The following is a 14,985-nucleotide window of genomic DNA, read 5'->3' as shown; positions in this document are numbered from 1 at the left end:
AAATCTGGTGGTTAATATGAGTCAAAGACTCATACCATCTTCAAGAAATGGGTGTTTTAAAAAAGCCAGCAGGTTCCTTGCAAGGCAAGCCAAAATACATTTTGAATGACTTGTAATTCAGGTCTTCGTAACTAGTTGCAAGATCTAGTGAGACGGAAGTATTTGATAGAGTGTGCATGATCTGGTGCAAACTATCCAAAAGAACTTGACAGATTAAGCTAGCGATTGTTTTGAAATACTGCATTTCACAACTTTAATATTAGCAAGGATTAAATATTGTTTTCTTTCCTGTAGGTTATACAGATATGGAGGATAAATTGGTTTCTGCCACCAGTAGCACTATGGTAGGTATTTCCACTTGAAATTGAATTTCTGAAGTAGCTGGTCATTGGCTTTCCTACCTTTCACCATGAATGATGCACTAAAATGAAAAATATCTTCAATGCATTAATAATAGCATGTTCAAATCATGGAAGGTGTAATAACTCAGTTTTACTCTGGACTGGTTAGTTTATTCTTAAGACTGTTGTGTCCACTTTTGAAAAGGAAGATAGAAAAGCAAGGTGTCTGAATCATAAAAGGGATTGAAAACCAAACCCTGTGGTTAAAGTTAAAGGAAATAGAATGTTTCACGTACAAAAGAAAAAGCAGTTTACAGATATATAAATGTCTGCCCCATGCAAGAAGGGGAAAGTTGGTTCTTCGTTAAAACAAAAGACAGGACAAGGGACAATGTATTGAAATTAAAGAAAAAAGGAATGAAATTAAAGAATGGAAACCTAGATGGATTATTTGAGAAAACATCCTGACAGTAAATGTAGTTAAGCAATAGAACAGTCTCCCTAGAACTTCTGGGTACTGCAATTGGATTGCCATGGTTTCATGCAGTTTTTTTCAAAGTTGGCAATTTTAAGATATGTGAATTTCAACTTCCAGATTTCCATAACCAGCATATTGGGAGTTAGAGTCCACACATCTTAAAGGTGCCAACTTTAACTGGTTTAGTGGATTCTGACACTGCTGCAGTTGGTCTAGATCAGGGGTCGCCAACCTTTTGGACCTCAGGACCACCAAACTCATAATTTTAAATCCCTCAGACCACTAATATGAATTTTGACTGACGGTGGCTTGCTGATGTTTTCCCAGGGACTCTGCAGAAAGCAGCAGAGACTCTGGAAAATCCACAAAAAAGTGTGCAGGAAAATTCCCCATCCTGTTTTCCTACCGATCTATCATTCTTTATTTGGGATTGCAGGATACCATATCCAGCTCTGTTCTCGGGGAGGTGGGGGAGAGAGAGAGAGACTTTTGGCTTCATGCAAGGAAAACAGCAGAAGCAGCAGAAGTCTTTCTTTCTCTCCCCCAAACTCCGCCAGAAATGAGTCTTGTGAGACTTGTTGTGCCAGTGCAGCCTCTGGAGCAGGATGCCTTGCAGGGTCCCAAAGACTCGTTTCTGGCAGAGTTTGGGGGACAGAAAGAAAGACTTTTGCTACTTTTCTTGTGTGCAGCCAAAAGCAGAAGAAGAAAGAAGTGGCAAGAAGCAGCCTGGTGGCCAGGCGATGCGTGTGGTGCATGTGGGGCAAGTTCACCACTCCTCCCTTTCCCCCCTCCCTTCACTATCTTGTGTTGTTCGCAATGCCTTGTGTTCCTGCAGGCCATGTGGGCAGCGCAGCCTTGTGTTTCCACGCAGCATGGATTAATTGCTTGGGGGGGGGGTGACATTTCTCTGTGGACCACCAAAATTTTCTCGTGGACCAGCAGTGATCCCCGGCCCACTGGTCTAGATGACCTGTAAGGCATACTTTTTGGGAATCTGTGGTTATTGCCTAGTTAACTACTGCAAACCTCAATCTCTTCTACTCTTAAAGTTTTTTAAAAAGTGTGGAGAGAAAATGTGTACTGTGTAGGAAAATGGCACAGTAGAAACTCTTAATAGCATTATTAATGTCCACAGGTAGTGTGTAACACTAGTTGCATACCTGATTCCAACAAGGAGCTGTTGTGTACTCTCCGATTTTTGGGTCAGTCTCCATTATATTGCCTCCAAATGTGTGATCAGCCCTAAATAGAAACACTTGAAATAAGGAGGTGGGGGTGGTAGCAAAGTCTGGCTTTTTAAAATGCTCAACAGCACTCATAGTACTACTGCTCTCAACTGTATGTTAAAGGTAGGATTGACATTCTTCTCTTTACTAGGATTCCATGGACAACTCTATTCCTGACTCCAAAAAAGATTCCAAGGATGAAATTGCACCAGCTGTCATAGACAATGAGATTATTGTACCCAAAAAATCATCTCCTGAAGGAGAAGACCTGTCTAACAAGGTCTCAATGGCCAGCACAGCCAATGGGAGCATCTTTGAGAGAACAGAAGTGCTTGCAGGTAATCATTGTTTGGATGGATGGATAAACTCTGCTCTCCATAACTAAGGAAAAGGCCATGCTTTCTGAACCAAAGTTTTTTTAAAATCAGGACTGTCCCATACAGACACAAATCATGCTAGTTTTAATCTTAAAAAAAAAACCAGAATGGTTTGAGTACTAGTTTAAAATTACTTTTTCCCAGTCTCCATAGCTATTATTTTTTTTAAAAAAAAGAGAACGTGTATGAGAAGTTAGGACATATAAGTTGAACATTTCTAAGGAATTTGGTGTTCCATCTGCATTGTTGCTTAAATCAGAAGGGGCACATTTGATTAATTAAACAAGGTAAAAAAACTAAAGTCTTCTTTACTCTTATTCAATTTCACTATTATTATTTCATCTATTTCTTTCTGACTTGATTACCATTATTCTCATTCTGTATTTCTACAAGGTTTTATTAATACTCTCAAAAACATAAACACACAACAAACAAACATATAAAAAATCTTTTAGGAAAGTAACTTGGCCCCAGGTACTTCTCTTTATATGGGCTTCAATTATATTCATGCTCATCTTACATATCATTACCTATTTTGTTTACCATTCTATATCTTCTATATAAACTTCTCCACACATTTCACTCTTCATAATTCTACCTTATTTAATCCATCTTAATTTAAATCATTATATTTGTATCTTTTGCCCATTCTTTATTATCCCTCTATCTCATTCCTTATAAAAAAAAAAAAAGAATTTCTCCTGAAATCACTAATCAGAGTATGATGCCTTTCTATCCTCCCCCTAAATTAATTAGATTAACATTTAAAATAACACCTAATACCCAATCTGATTCTGCTTGGTACATTCTATCTACTAATTTTTTTCTTTTAATAACAATAAAAACAGAGTAATAAATCCAAAATGATTAAATACATAGTTAAATAATAAATCTAAATATTAAATCTTATAACATTCCCATTGCCTTTCCCTTTAATATTTTATTACATTTTAAAATCAATCATTGTTAATGAATAAGAGTAAAGAGAAGTAAAGAGAAGTTGGATAAGAGGTATTTTTATGCTCATATGGAAATGGCTTAAAATAGAATTGTATTGTATAAAATAAGGTTTTATCTGACTTGTAAAATTTATAATGGAAAAAGGTTCAAATATGTAATGGTTGATGATGATTTGTTTGTCTTTGAAATTAATAAAATTTGCTTAAAAAAAACAAAAAACTAAAGTCTTCTGATAAAAGTTCAGAGTTGTGAGTTTATTGATGGAAGCTTATCTCAGCAGGCATTGCTGCTTTGCTACCTACAGAAAAGCTACTGTATCTTCATAGTAGCTTATGTTGATCGATTTCAGGTACATTGTTCTCTAGAAGTAGGAGTACAGGTTATGCATGCAAGACACAGGCAGATCATATCCATGGATAAGTGCAGCCCTCTTGACTATTGGATGGAGGTTTTGGAATACTGAAGATCTACCATATCCTCCATTTCTGCCTCATTCCAGGATAATTCTGGAAAATATGAATTGCAATATAATAACTGCACAGACAGTAATCCAGTGTCTTTCCCCAGTCCCCAACATTTAATGTTTTTGCTGAATGGCTGTTCACCTCGTTTTCAGAGCTAGATTTTTATTTATTTTTTAAAAAAGGATTTCTCATTTCCTGTCTGACTAGAAGCTTTCCAGGATCATTTTCCAGGCATCCATTGTTCAGCCAGAAGTGTAACGGTAGCTTTGCTGCCTTTATTTGGTTTTTTTCAGTGTAAACGTCAGTTTTATGTAGTGGATGATACTTATTTTGAGTCAGAACTAAAAGCAGGATAGAAAATGGTTCCCAGTAGCTATTTCTACAACTTTAACGGCAGTGGTAAAGTTGCACTGTTGGACAGGAGCGGAATGTCAATGCAGGGCTTTTCAAATTTCCATGGCATTTATTCCACTTTTCTCTTTTTTCTTTCTCTCTCTTTCCTCCATCCTTTCCCACTTCAGCTCTTATTGCAGGTGGAGCAGTTGGTCTCTTGTTTGCTGTCTTCCTGATTCTGCTCCTAATCTACCGCATGAAGAAGAAGGATGAGGGTAGTTATGACCTTGGCAAGAAACCCATCTACAAGAAAGCTCCTACAAATGAATTCTACGCCTAAGGCTTGCCAGTACTTGATATACCAACGCGGGAGTCAGAAATAGACTTTGTAAAAAGAAAAGGAAAAAAAAAGCATTTGGACCATGGACAAAATGCTCTGAAACAAATACTCTTTTGGATCTAATGTCAAACTGTTGTTTGTTTTTTAAATCCTCCTTTCCAGCCCTTCCTACTAACAAATGAAGATATAAAATAAATAAAGTATTCAGAATCCCAGGATGGGGAAGGGAAACCCCACACAAAGTAGCGTGTGCTTTAAATATTGGAAAGGAAAATTTGTTGAATTTTATATTTGGGTGAAGGGGGTTGTATATGAAACTCTTGCATTTGGTTGCAGTGCTTCAGCTTACCTGGTTTTATAGAAAGTATTAAGAGGACTGTCCCATAGCCAGCTTAGGGAATCACAAAAGGTGTGACCAGCCACTGTCATCATTTTTTTTAAAGAACAAAAGTTATTTATGAAATTTCCTACACTACATGCATCATAAATTAGCCTGGGTCTTGAGAAAATTATTCAGTAGCTCTGCCTGTAGTTTGGGCCTTGCTGAGAGAAGCAGTTATTATGTAAAGAAGGATTTCCTTCAGATTTCCTTCTTTTGGAGAGCGCAGGTACTCAGTCACCTATAAAAGCAAATTGTTAGAGGAATACCATGTCTTCCATTTTGTAATAGGATACTTTTAGTGGAGAGGATTTCACTAAAAAATGTCAATAGCTGCCTATAAAATCCATCAAAATACTGCTTAATAATAATAATAATAATAATAAAGTTTTATAGTCATTCATAGACATTCACTTGTAGTTCCTCCCTTCCTGTTGCTGGACATCTTTCTACCAAGATAGCATTTCAGATAAATGATTGCACAACCTGAGAATGTTTCAGCTTTCTGCATTCATATCATAAACGATACTAAACAAGTGACAAGAAGATATTTATGTATTTTTTTTCCAAATAAAAGCAAAGATGTGTTTGTTTTTAATAGAACTATTTATAGTTTCCAAGATGGCTGCTCTGTTTTGAGTAACTTTATATGTAAAACACTAATATAATGAAACTCCTAATGATTGTGAAAACTATTTAAGCTTTATTCTGTGTATTTTATATATATATATCCTAGATGCAATAATCTCTGCTTAGAATTAATGTTTATGTGCAAAATTGATTTTCTCTGAAATAAGTGTAATTGGGGGAGGTTTTTTAGCTTTGTAATATATTATCGTTACTATAGAGGTATATTTTTTCAGTAAAGTGCACAGTTTTTATAAAAATACCAGAAGGACTTTATGCAGTTTTTCTGCATGGGTGATGGGGCTACTTTCTCTGATTTATGGAGTTTTGTTTTGTTTTTAATACCAGCCTATTAAGTGGAGCAACAACTTCACAGAGCCACGAATGGCAACTGAAAGTAACTCAGATAAACTGAGATCTGGATTTTGCTCTTAGCTTCACTTGCATGGTCAGTTGGTAACTTGGGTAGGAGGCCTTGCTTTGAGAGTGGTGGGGCTGCTTTACAAAGATAATTCAGCTAGCTTAAGAAATAGCACACAAAGTGGTCTGGAAGCACATGGTACGAATATTTCTTTCTCTTAGCAACTTGGTCCTTTCGTGAAAACAACCAAGACATTATAATGCTAAAGCAAGCTTTTGTTCCCTTTTAGAACCTTGGCTGATGCCCTTGGCTTTCGAAGTTCTGAATGAGCATACAGCTATTTCTCCTCTAAGGAATAGAGACGCTGATTGTATTTGGCAAAAAATGTCTTGGGGAGAATTTGCAATCCATCCATAGCAAGCTAGGACAGATTTTGAATAGCCTGCCTCTTCTGTACCAGATCAGATTGAAGTGTGAAATTGCTGCAGCTGGGCTGGTTTTCAGGTAGAGGACATAGCTTGGTGAAGATGCTTGTACTTACTACTTTAATTAGCATCCTATGCATTCCATTGAAGGATCATGCAAAGCTGCTGCTTCAGAACAATGACATGTGAGGTGTATATTTTTATCTAAGATTTTTACTTGGAAAAACCCTATTAATTCCAAAATCCTTTTAAGGGCTTCAGTCAATGTGGTGAGATCAAACTTATCAATTTTGATGTGCGCTCCCCCTGTTTTTAGACTATTGCTTATATGGCAGAAGTTGTGACTCTTCAACTTACTTAGTAGAAGCCAAAGGGAAAACAGCCTGAGTCATATAAATCCCGACATATCATCTTGATCTTTTCCTAATTTTGCATCCTTTTAAAAGCGTGACATAATTTTGTGCTTCCCTTTGCAAAACTCATGTTACTAAAAGTGGCCTGGGCAAAGCTCTGTACCAATGTTTATTCATAGTTGCATAAGGACTGTTCTCCCTTTTCTGCTCTTGGCAGCAAATTCATGCTATGTTTTTTATCATGTCATTATGGGATTGCTAAACATATGGCCAAAGTTAAGCCTATGCCAAGGGTTCTGTTTCAGCAATAGCATCATTCTTTTTAAATTGGGTCTGCTTCAGGAATTGTTTTTTTGGGGGGGTAGGAGGCAGATATAGCATATAAACACTTGATTAGCGTTACTTGGAAAATATGGATCCCATGTCTGCCTTTGGTTGCTTGAATATTTCTTGTATATTACTTTCACTGTCGCTGATTTGATAAAATAAACTGGTACTTTCTAACATTCTGCCTTGTATAATTAAACTCTGAATCTTGGAGAGGTGCTAACACTCCCCCTCTACCCCGCCTACTTTTTTAGGGAAGGCTCTAAAACTCTTTCAATCTCGGTTTTTAAGATGTCTGGAGTTTAACTTCCAGAATTCTCAGCCAGCCATGAGATTTGGAAAAAACTAAATGGTCTAACCCAGGGGTCTCCAACCTTGGCAACTTTAAGACTTGTGGACTACAACTTCCAGAGTTATAGTCCACAAGCCTTAAAGTTGCCAAGGTTGGAGACCCCTGGTCTAACCCACAGGTATTAAACTCACGTTGTCATCACATAACGTATCGGGGCTTTTTTCCCCTTCACTAAACTGGGCGTGGCCATGACCAGCACATGACACATTCGGTCCATCGGCCAGGAGTTTGACAGCCCTGGTCTAATCTTTCAGTTTATAGTTGCCTGCCTTGAAACTAAAATGATGGCTTCTGTGTTTGTGGAAAGAAGATAGAAGTGCAACTTAGATGGTGACCACAGGTTGGTCTCTAGAGAAACCAGTTCCATCCTTGTATAGACAGTGAAGACTTGACTTGTGCGTTGTCAGTCATTTGCTGCATCTAACCCTAAGCCTGGTTCTGTAAACGATGGGTAAGATAACAAGTTTAACACTAACTTTCTTAGACTGAAGAAGCTATTTGGATAAGCAGCGAAGTGTTTCAAATCGGCAAGAAAAAGTCCAGTTTCACTTTCAGAAAGCAGTCTTAAAGGTTCTGTTCACAAGCTACATCATAGGAAACATTTTATTTATGACAGTGTTATTTGTAAGCCAAATTATGGTATGTTCAACTAACCATGATTGAAAGCAAAGTGTGAACTCAACTACTGTGTTCAGATCATAAAGTGCCATAAATGGCACAGAATGCAGCTTAATAGTGAAACCCATGCTGTAATTTTCCATTAAGAAGTAGAGAAAGACTCTTACCTGAAACCCAAGAAAGTTGCCTTAAACTCAGTAAATTCACATGCACCTTTTAATTTGAGTATAATGGAGCACTTTTATGGTTGCAATCAAGATGATTAAAAGATTTCTTTTAACATGGCTTGGTGATGAGTTGTAGGAACAAAGAGTATCTGCAATTGAAGCATATATGTAGTATATATTGTTGGTATAACTTCTTAGGGTCTTGCTATTTGATGTTACCCATTACTGAGCCTCTCTTGGGTGAAATGACAAAAAATCCCATTTTGCAGTTCTACAAATCTGCAAAGAGGTAAAATAGAAGTTGGGGACAAACAATAGGATAGCTGTTGCCTTGGTCTCATACTTGCAGGTGGCCAAAGGAGTTGCTATAGCAAAAACCCTAATATATCTTGGATATTTTTGATTCATTTTATTTTGTTGCCTTTGTCTCCGGGAAACCTCCTGGACAAGTCTCTGCAGTTTTCTTCGCAAGATTTTGGAAGTGGTTTGCCATTGACTCCTTTCTTGGGAAGAGAGGAACTGGCCCAAATTCAGTCTGGCTTTGTGCCTAAAGCAGGACTAGAACTCAAAGTCTCCCATTTCTAGCCCGATGTCTTTATTCACTACACCAAGGTGGCTCTCAACTCTTGGTTACAAGCCTGTTTTTCACAGAGAAATATTGCATGGCATTAAACCACAGTTTGCATAGCATATTACAACAGCTGAGTTCTATTTCAAATTGAGGGTGAGGGCTGTGATGGATGACAGCTGCGTTAACATGCAATCATCCAGTCCTTATGTCTGAAAAAAACTACATGCATAATTTATATTAATATGTTAGAGTGCATCAGGGCACTCTAACTTCACCCTGTTGCCTTTTTCATGCTGGGACTTGTTGAGCTAGGAGGCACTGAGATGAAATGGAAGGGAACAGTCTGGCAACCAAGTTCATTTTCCAAGGTAATGGCGGTGTTATAATGTGATGAGCATCTTGAAGCACTCCATGAAAGGTAAAATGGTATCACCTTCAACCAAAGTAATTAAAAGTGCAAATATATATATTGGGTGCTTTCTCTGTTAAAGATACGGAGCTTGTCAACTGGAAAACTGAAAGCCCGGGTTCAAGACCCAAGCGCCATGCGATGGGGTGAGTTCCCATTTCTTATCCCAGCTCTTGCCCACTTTGCAATTTGAAAGCATGTGAATGCAAATAGATAAATAGGTACTACCTCAGTGGGAAGGTAACATCATTCTATGCATCTTGGCATATAGTTATCTTGGCCACATGACCATGAAAACATCTTCAGATAATGCTGGCTCCCTTGGCTAAGAAATGGAGATGAGCATAGCCCCTTAAATAGGACACAACTGGACAGGGGAAATTTTTACCTCCTATTAACATGCACACTTGCCACAAGCAATTGAACAAGGCCAGCACACTACATTTTTAATGACCACTTTTAGAAGAAGATAAAGCTTTATAAATAAACCCTTGTAAATGGCAGATATTCTGGTTTGTGCCTTTGGGAAAGCCACAACCTTCTTTGGCATTCAGTGTTACCTAAAGAGGCTTCCTATTCAGAGCCAAAGAAATTGTTCCACATTCTCCTGAGACTGAGACAAGCATGTTGCTTTGTAAAGGAAGCCATGGATATTTTAAACTGCACTTGAGAGTCTTTCAGTGAGCTGAGGAGATATCAACTTCTATTGTCCTACCACAATCAAAACTTTCCCTCTATGTTGGGGGTTTTCCAAACTGTATAAAAGTTAAGAAAACTGCATAGAAAATATTTAAAAATTTGCAGGAAGTTGGACAGAGAGAACATAGAAGTTCAGTCTAAATCCTCCTCAGACATAACACATGCAGAGGCATATAATTTATTCACACACTATCTTGTACAATATCATTGCTTTATCCACATTGCTTTTTGGCCTTGGAAATAACACAGATTATAGTTTAACTGATTATTTTGTTTACTGCCCTGGATGAGTGGCACAAATCATTGAATGTTGAGGTATACTTTGGACAGGCCTACCTCCAGAGGTGGGGCATGGAACAATTGCCTCACCTCATTCCTTTCCCGCTTTTTTCCAACTTGCACACACACCATGGAAATCTGCTTGCTTATTGTTTATAATCTAATCATGACATATTACAATGTTGTAGTTTAGTAGGTTTTAATCTCTTAGCACTTGAAGCAGCATGAAAATCCTCAGTGAAATTCTTTTCAAAGCAGAACATAATGCCAGACACTTGTAGATGCCATCCCTTTATTATATTCTTTCTGGCCACAATCCTAAATCAAAGGTCAGCATAATTTAATCCAGAAATGTTGGTCCCAAGAATCAAGGAAGCAGTGCTGTGACCAGCTACCTTTTTTAAAAAATCTGTATCATAGCAGTTGTGCAGGATAAGAATTTGTATTTGACTTGTTGTATTGTATGTTTCTAAGAGCAATCGTCTTAACACAACAAGGAAAAGCTAAATGAGGGAACAATTATTTTGATGAGGAATGAGTCTCAGAACATCACACTGTTAACAATAACTTAAATACCAATTAATGTTTGGATATATTAGTTTTCCTGCAGAGAGTTTCTACTTTCGCATACATTCCATGGAAACCACCTATGTGTTTGGTAGACATGAATGATAACCCACTAAACTTATTTGATATTTCAAATAAGTCTCAGTGCCCCTACTCTGATTGCGGCTCTCCAACAAGCCTGCAGGCATTTTAATGTCCCCAAAAAATCCAGTCCCTCCCTTTCCAGCTTGTTTCACCAAATGGTATGAGCTGTTCCAATATGTGCTCAAGGTCCACTCTTTGATTTATTCTTTGCTTCTCTGCTAATAATCCTTTCTTCCTTACTGGAAGCAGTGACAGGTGTCTGAGCTGATAAGAAGACAAGGAGAGAGAGAGGGAGAGAGGGGTGTAGGAGGGAGAGGGAGAGAGAGAGAGAGAGAGAGAGAGAGAGAGAAAACAAGGTTGAGGGATTCTGTGCAAATCTAAGGAGTCTGGAGGTGTAGGGGGAAAATCATCTTGAGTTGCTGCAAATGCAGCCATAATGGGGCTAAGGCTGGAGAAGAAAATCTGAGGCTATGGGGCAGAGCAGAGGAAATAGGAGAGCCTGGTTTATGAATGAGTGGAATATAGAAGCTGATGGGGATTGCTGAAAAGGAAAGAAGCAATGGATTAGCAGGAAAGCTAAAAATTAAATTGCTAGCACCATTACAGGGGATAGAAATTGTACTGGAGGAATAGCTATTCAAATAGCACAGAATTACAATCCCAGGGAATCCTAAACAATATAATAAATTACAAAGGTAGATGGGAATTGTAGTTCTGCAACTATAGGCTCACAGGTTTCAGCTATGCTACTATGACAGAAGGAGGTTAGAAAAACAGATATTTCTTTTTATTTTTGCTCTGCCTTCTCCTTCATTTACTCTTTCTCCTCCTTTCAGTTGCTTCATATTACAGGTTTCCTAATTTTCATTCTATGTTTACACTCTGGTTGTTTGTTTGTTTGTTTTACTTCTTCTAATGCATTTCTCCTGTTTGGCTTGGCCCAGCCTGGTCACTGCCCCATTTTACATGTTCTGTTGCCACTTGTTTTCTTTCCTTCCAACTCCTGTTCCAGCAAGTATAACAAGATTAAGGGGTATAAAGGGCCATGTCTCTGGAATGGGATTAGTTCTGAATAATGAAACAAACATGCATAAGGCAAGAAAGTCTGCACTTCAGACTTCACATCTCAGTTGAATTAAAATGTAAAATGTCACTTGATAGCTTTAACAAAGCTAGTTGCTGTCTCTCTGTTTCTCTTTATTCTCCCCTTGAAGGCCCCTTGTAATGTGGAGAATTTACTAATTTACTGGGTTGGGATAAGAATGATTTCTAGGTTGTATTATTTCTTTTAATGTGCATGCAGTTATCCCAAATGCATAAATCCCTCAAAGGACTAGCCAAAATGGTTTCTGAGTATTTGAGATTTGTGTATATTGAAAATGCTGAATATCTACAAAACAGCAAGATGTTTTGCATAGTTTAACACCCACTTGAAACCCTGTTTATGGAAATGAACATATTGGACTAAATAAGTTAAGATCCATGCATATGACTACAAATCTCCAAACTCATTTTTTGGGACATGTTTTTTTTCAATTCAGTTTTCTCGGAATTCAGTCATGAAAAATTACATGCTGCCGCCTTAACCACATTCTATTCATGCTATCCCTGCTGCACATCCTCCTTTTGCCAACACAGGCAGCTTCCTATGTGTAGGAATATGGAATCTTCCCTGGAGGTGTGGTGTACACTAAGAAGAGACACTCGTAGTAATTCAAGACAAAGAACAACAGCCAATTCTAAAGTGGGGAACAATTAACACAAATTAACCCTCCAACATAAAAAGTTGGATTTTTATTTATGGCTCCCTCAGACATTTTACAAAAAAAAAAGAGACTTTCCTTTTTTTAAATGTAAACATTCCTTGCATCAGAGTTGCGCAGAACCTTTTTGATTTGCTGCACACTTTTGGAATTTGGAGCACATAGTGTGGGATGACAGAAGGGGCCAGCCAAATAGCATTTGTCAGACAGCAAAAGGTTAGATGGCTGAAGCTCTTCCTTGCCATCAATTCTAGCCTCATAAAGTTTCCTGTGGCAAAGTGGTCCACCCTAATTTTACTTTTCTTGTTTTTTTTCTGGGCAGATGGCACACTTCAAAATGAGATATTGGAATGTCATCCTTTCCATTTTTTTAAAAGAATGTCCAAGGACACAAAAGCATTCTTTTAGATTAGTGCTTTGTTTGATATCTCCAAAGCTTCCAGCCCACGTGCCTCCTACAGCTTCCCTAGACTTGTTTCCCATAGTATAATTTTGGCACCTTTCAGGGTAAAAAACTCCAAAAATCATTTCAAGTTCCATACATATATTTTGTAATTTCAGCTACCATGTCCAGACCAAAACTCACAAAAGAGACTGAAAACTGTTGGTTTGCCCGCTGTGATAGCAATAAATAATTTGCCTGGTGTATTATTTTAATGTTTTAGATTTAATTTGCATTTTGGGAGGATTTGTTGTACCTTGTACCACCCAGCTCTAGATGGATAATATTGTAAAAACAAATCAATAAATATGTAATCATTCTTTAAATATACAACTATCTTTTAGAAATAATCAAGTGGGGGCAGGGTTCTTGGTGGGGAGCTTGGACCATTCTTATAAGCACCACATCGAAGATCCCCAGCAAAGCATATAAAGTGGCGTATCAATTCCAAGCATCCTGTTATAGATTAAGAAGGGAGGATTTTCTCAATAAGAAATAAAAGGAGATTAATTGAAAATGGCAGGATGGCAGGATGAACTTGGAAACTGGTGGGAATATTGGCCTTTGAGTGACAAGAAAAAGGGAAATATACCCAAGCAATTCCAGCTATATTCCTGTTATAGCTACCTATACCAGAATAATAAGCAAGGCATTTTTTCTTGTTTTACTTGCAGAAAAAGCTGCTTACAAAGAGGTATATATATTGACCTTGGCTGAATTTATGAAGAACTAAGACAAGCTGCCTCTAATTTTCCTCATTACTCCTCCTTTACTTCTTCCTCCTCGTCCTCCTCCACCCACCTACCACACTTACTTTCTATGAATGTTGCTGGGAGACCTGAAAGCATTCTTGCAAATGAAGATGATGCTAGAAGTTGGGACTTTGCCTCAGAGCATGATAGTTTTCTTGTCATTTGTCAACTGCAGTATTAACATATTGGAACTTTTATTCACTACATTGAATTATCCTTCAGCTATAATTGTGGTCCATAAATAAAAGGCCACAAGTAGAATATAATATTGCCAAAATATCTAAGAAGAACAGCAGAAAGTTGAACCATTATTTCTTATGATTTGTTAATATAGACTAAACTTGTATTAAACTTTTTTATGATCATATCAATAACTGATTCATACTCTAGACCAGTCTAGACTCCTGATCAAACTATTAATTCATTAAATGCGGTGTAAAAGGGCATGACATTCACTTTCAGATATGAAGCCTGAATTGCTTTCAAATCAAGTGAGAGAAAGAAAGAATAAGATATAAATCTATTTCATCTGTTACTTTTTGTGAACTGTACTCCCCAAATTTAATTCATGATATCTATGTATATATACTATCGTGACTGGCTTATATATTACAACAAGCTTACGGTGGTCAATTAAAGAACCAGTGGTTGCTTGCAGATTTCATGCTAGTTTAATTTTGCTTATTGTGGGTGTGTATGGCTTGATATTTTGGGTAAACCAGCCCACTTAGCTGTTTATGGTTCCACATAGAAAATGGATTTATTCAGAAATCAGGTTTCTGATTTCTGGCTCCCAGATAACTGCAGAAGTAGATCATAATTTTTGTTTTGCTTTTTCTTCATCTTTTACAGCATTGGCCAAAATATTCACCTGTTAACCTTAGATGCCACTATGAAAGAATTATGCTGTAATAATCAATGTAAAAAAGTGGTCTAATTAATTCTAGTATAAATATGTGTCAAAAAGTAAATATAAAACATTCAACTGGCAATACCCACACCTTTCAGTTTCACTGCTTCTATAAAATTTGTATCCCGCAAGAAGTTTCTGGCTCCCTGCGGTAGCTTGCCAAGGGCCACTTGCTATGTGAAGAATCAGCTGAAACCTAATCTGCCCTAAAAATCCCCCTGACAAGCTCACCTCTACTTTTTCTCCTTAGAAATTTCTAGTTTTCTTCTATTTCAGCTGTGCTCCTGGAGTAAAAAGCGAAATAGGAAAAAGCTGTGAAACATGACCCATCACAAGGTAAAAAGAATGGTTTCCAGGCAGACTGTTACAAATTACATGTTT

The 14,985-nt window shown here is 37.5% G+C and overlaps 1 protein-coding gene and 1 long non-coding RNA gene across 2 annotated transcripts in view; one reads left to right on the top strand and one right to left on the bottom strand.

The window, feature by feature from the left end:
* The window catches only part of SDC4 (syndecan 4), a 27,964-nt gene extending 20,794 nt beyond the window's left edge, over nucleotides 1-7,170 (top strand). The window contains exons 3-5 of the mRNA XM_026665035.2: nucleotides 295-344; nucleotides 2,197-2,383; nucleotides 4,368-7,170. Coding sequence (XP_026520820.1) covers nucleotides 295-344; nucleotides 2,197-2,383; nucleotides 4,368-4,519 — 389 coding nt within the window. The 3' untranslated portion in view covers nucleotides 4,520-7,170. The remainder of the gene's footprint in view (nucleotides 1-294; nucleotides 345-2,196; nucleotides 2,384-4,367) is intronic.
* On the bottom strand, nucleotides 4,318-14,985 carry LOC148131118 (uncharacterized). The gene is made up of 3 exons (XR_015748457.1): nucleotides 14,842-14,985; nucleotides 8,129-8,277; nucleotides 4,318-4,428 (listed from the first exon to the last, which is right to left on the bottom strand). It is a non-coding gene; the product is annotated as an uncharacterized LOC148131118 (long non-coding RNA).

The sequence above is a fragment of the Notechis scutatus genome, chromosome 3 (assembly GCF_049901735.1).
Source record: "Notechis scutatus isolate UNSWTSFEM ecotype Mainland chromosome 3, rNotScu1.2, whole genome shotgun sequence".
In the NCBI taxonomy this organism is placed as follows: Eukaryota; Metazoa; Chordata; class Lepidosauria; order Squamata; family Elapidae; genus Notechis; species Notechis scutatus.
The sequence above is the reverse complement of the archived record's forward strand: the minus strand, read 5'-3'. Positions and strand labels throughout refer to the sequence as shown.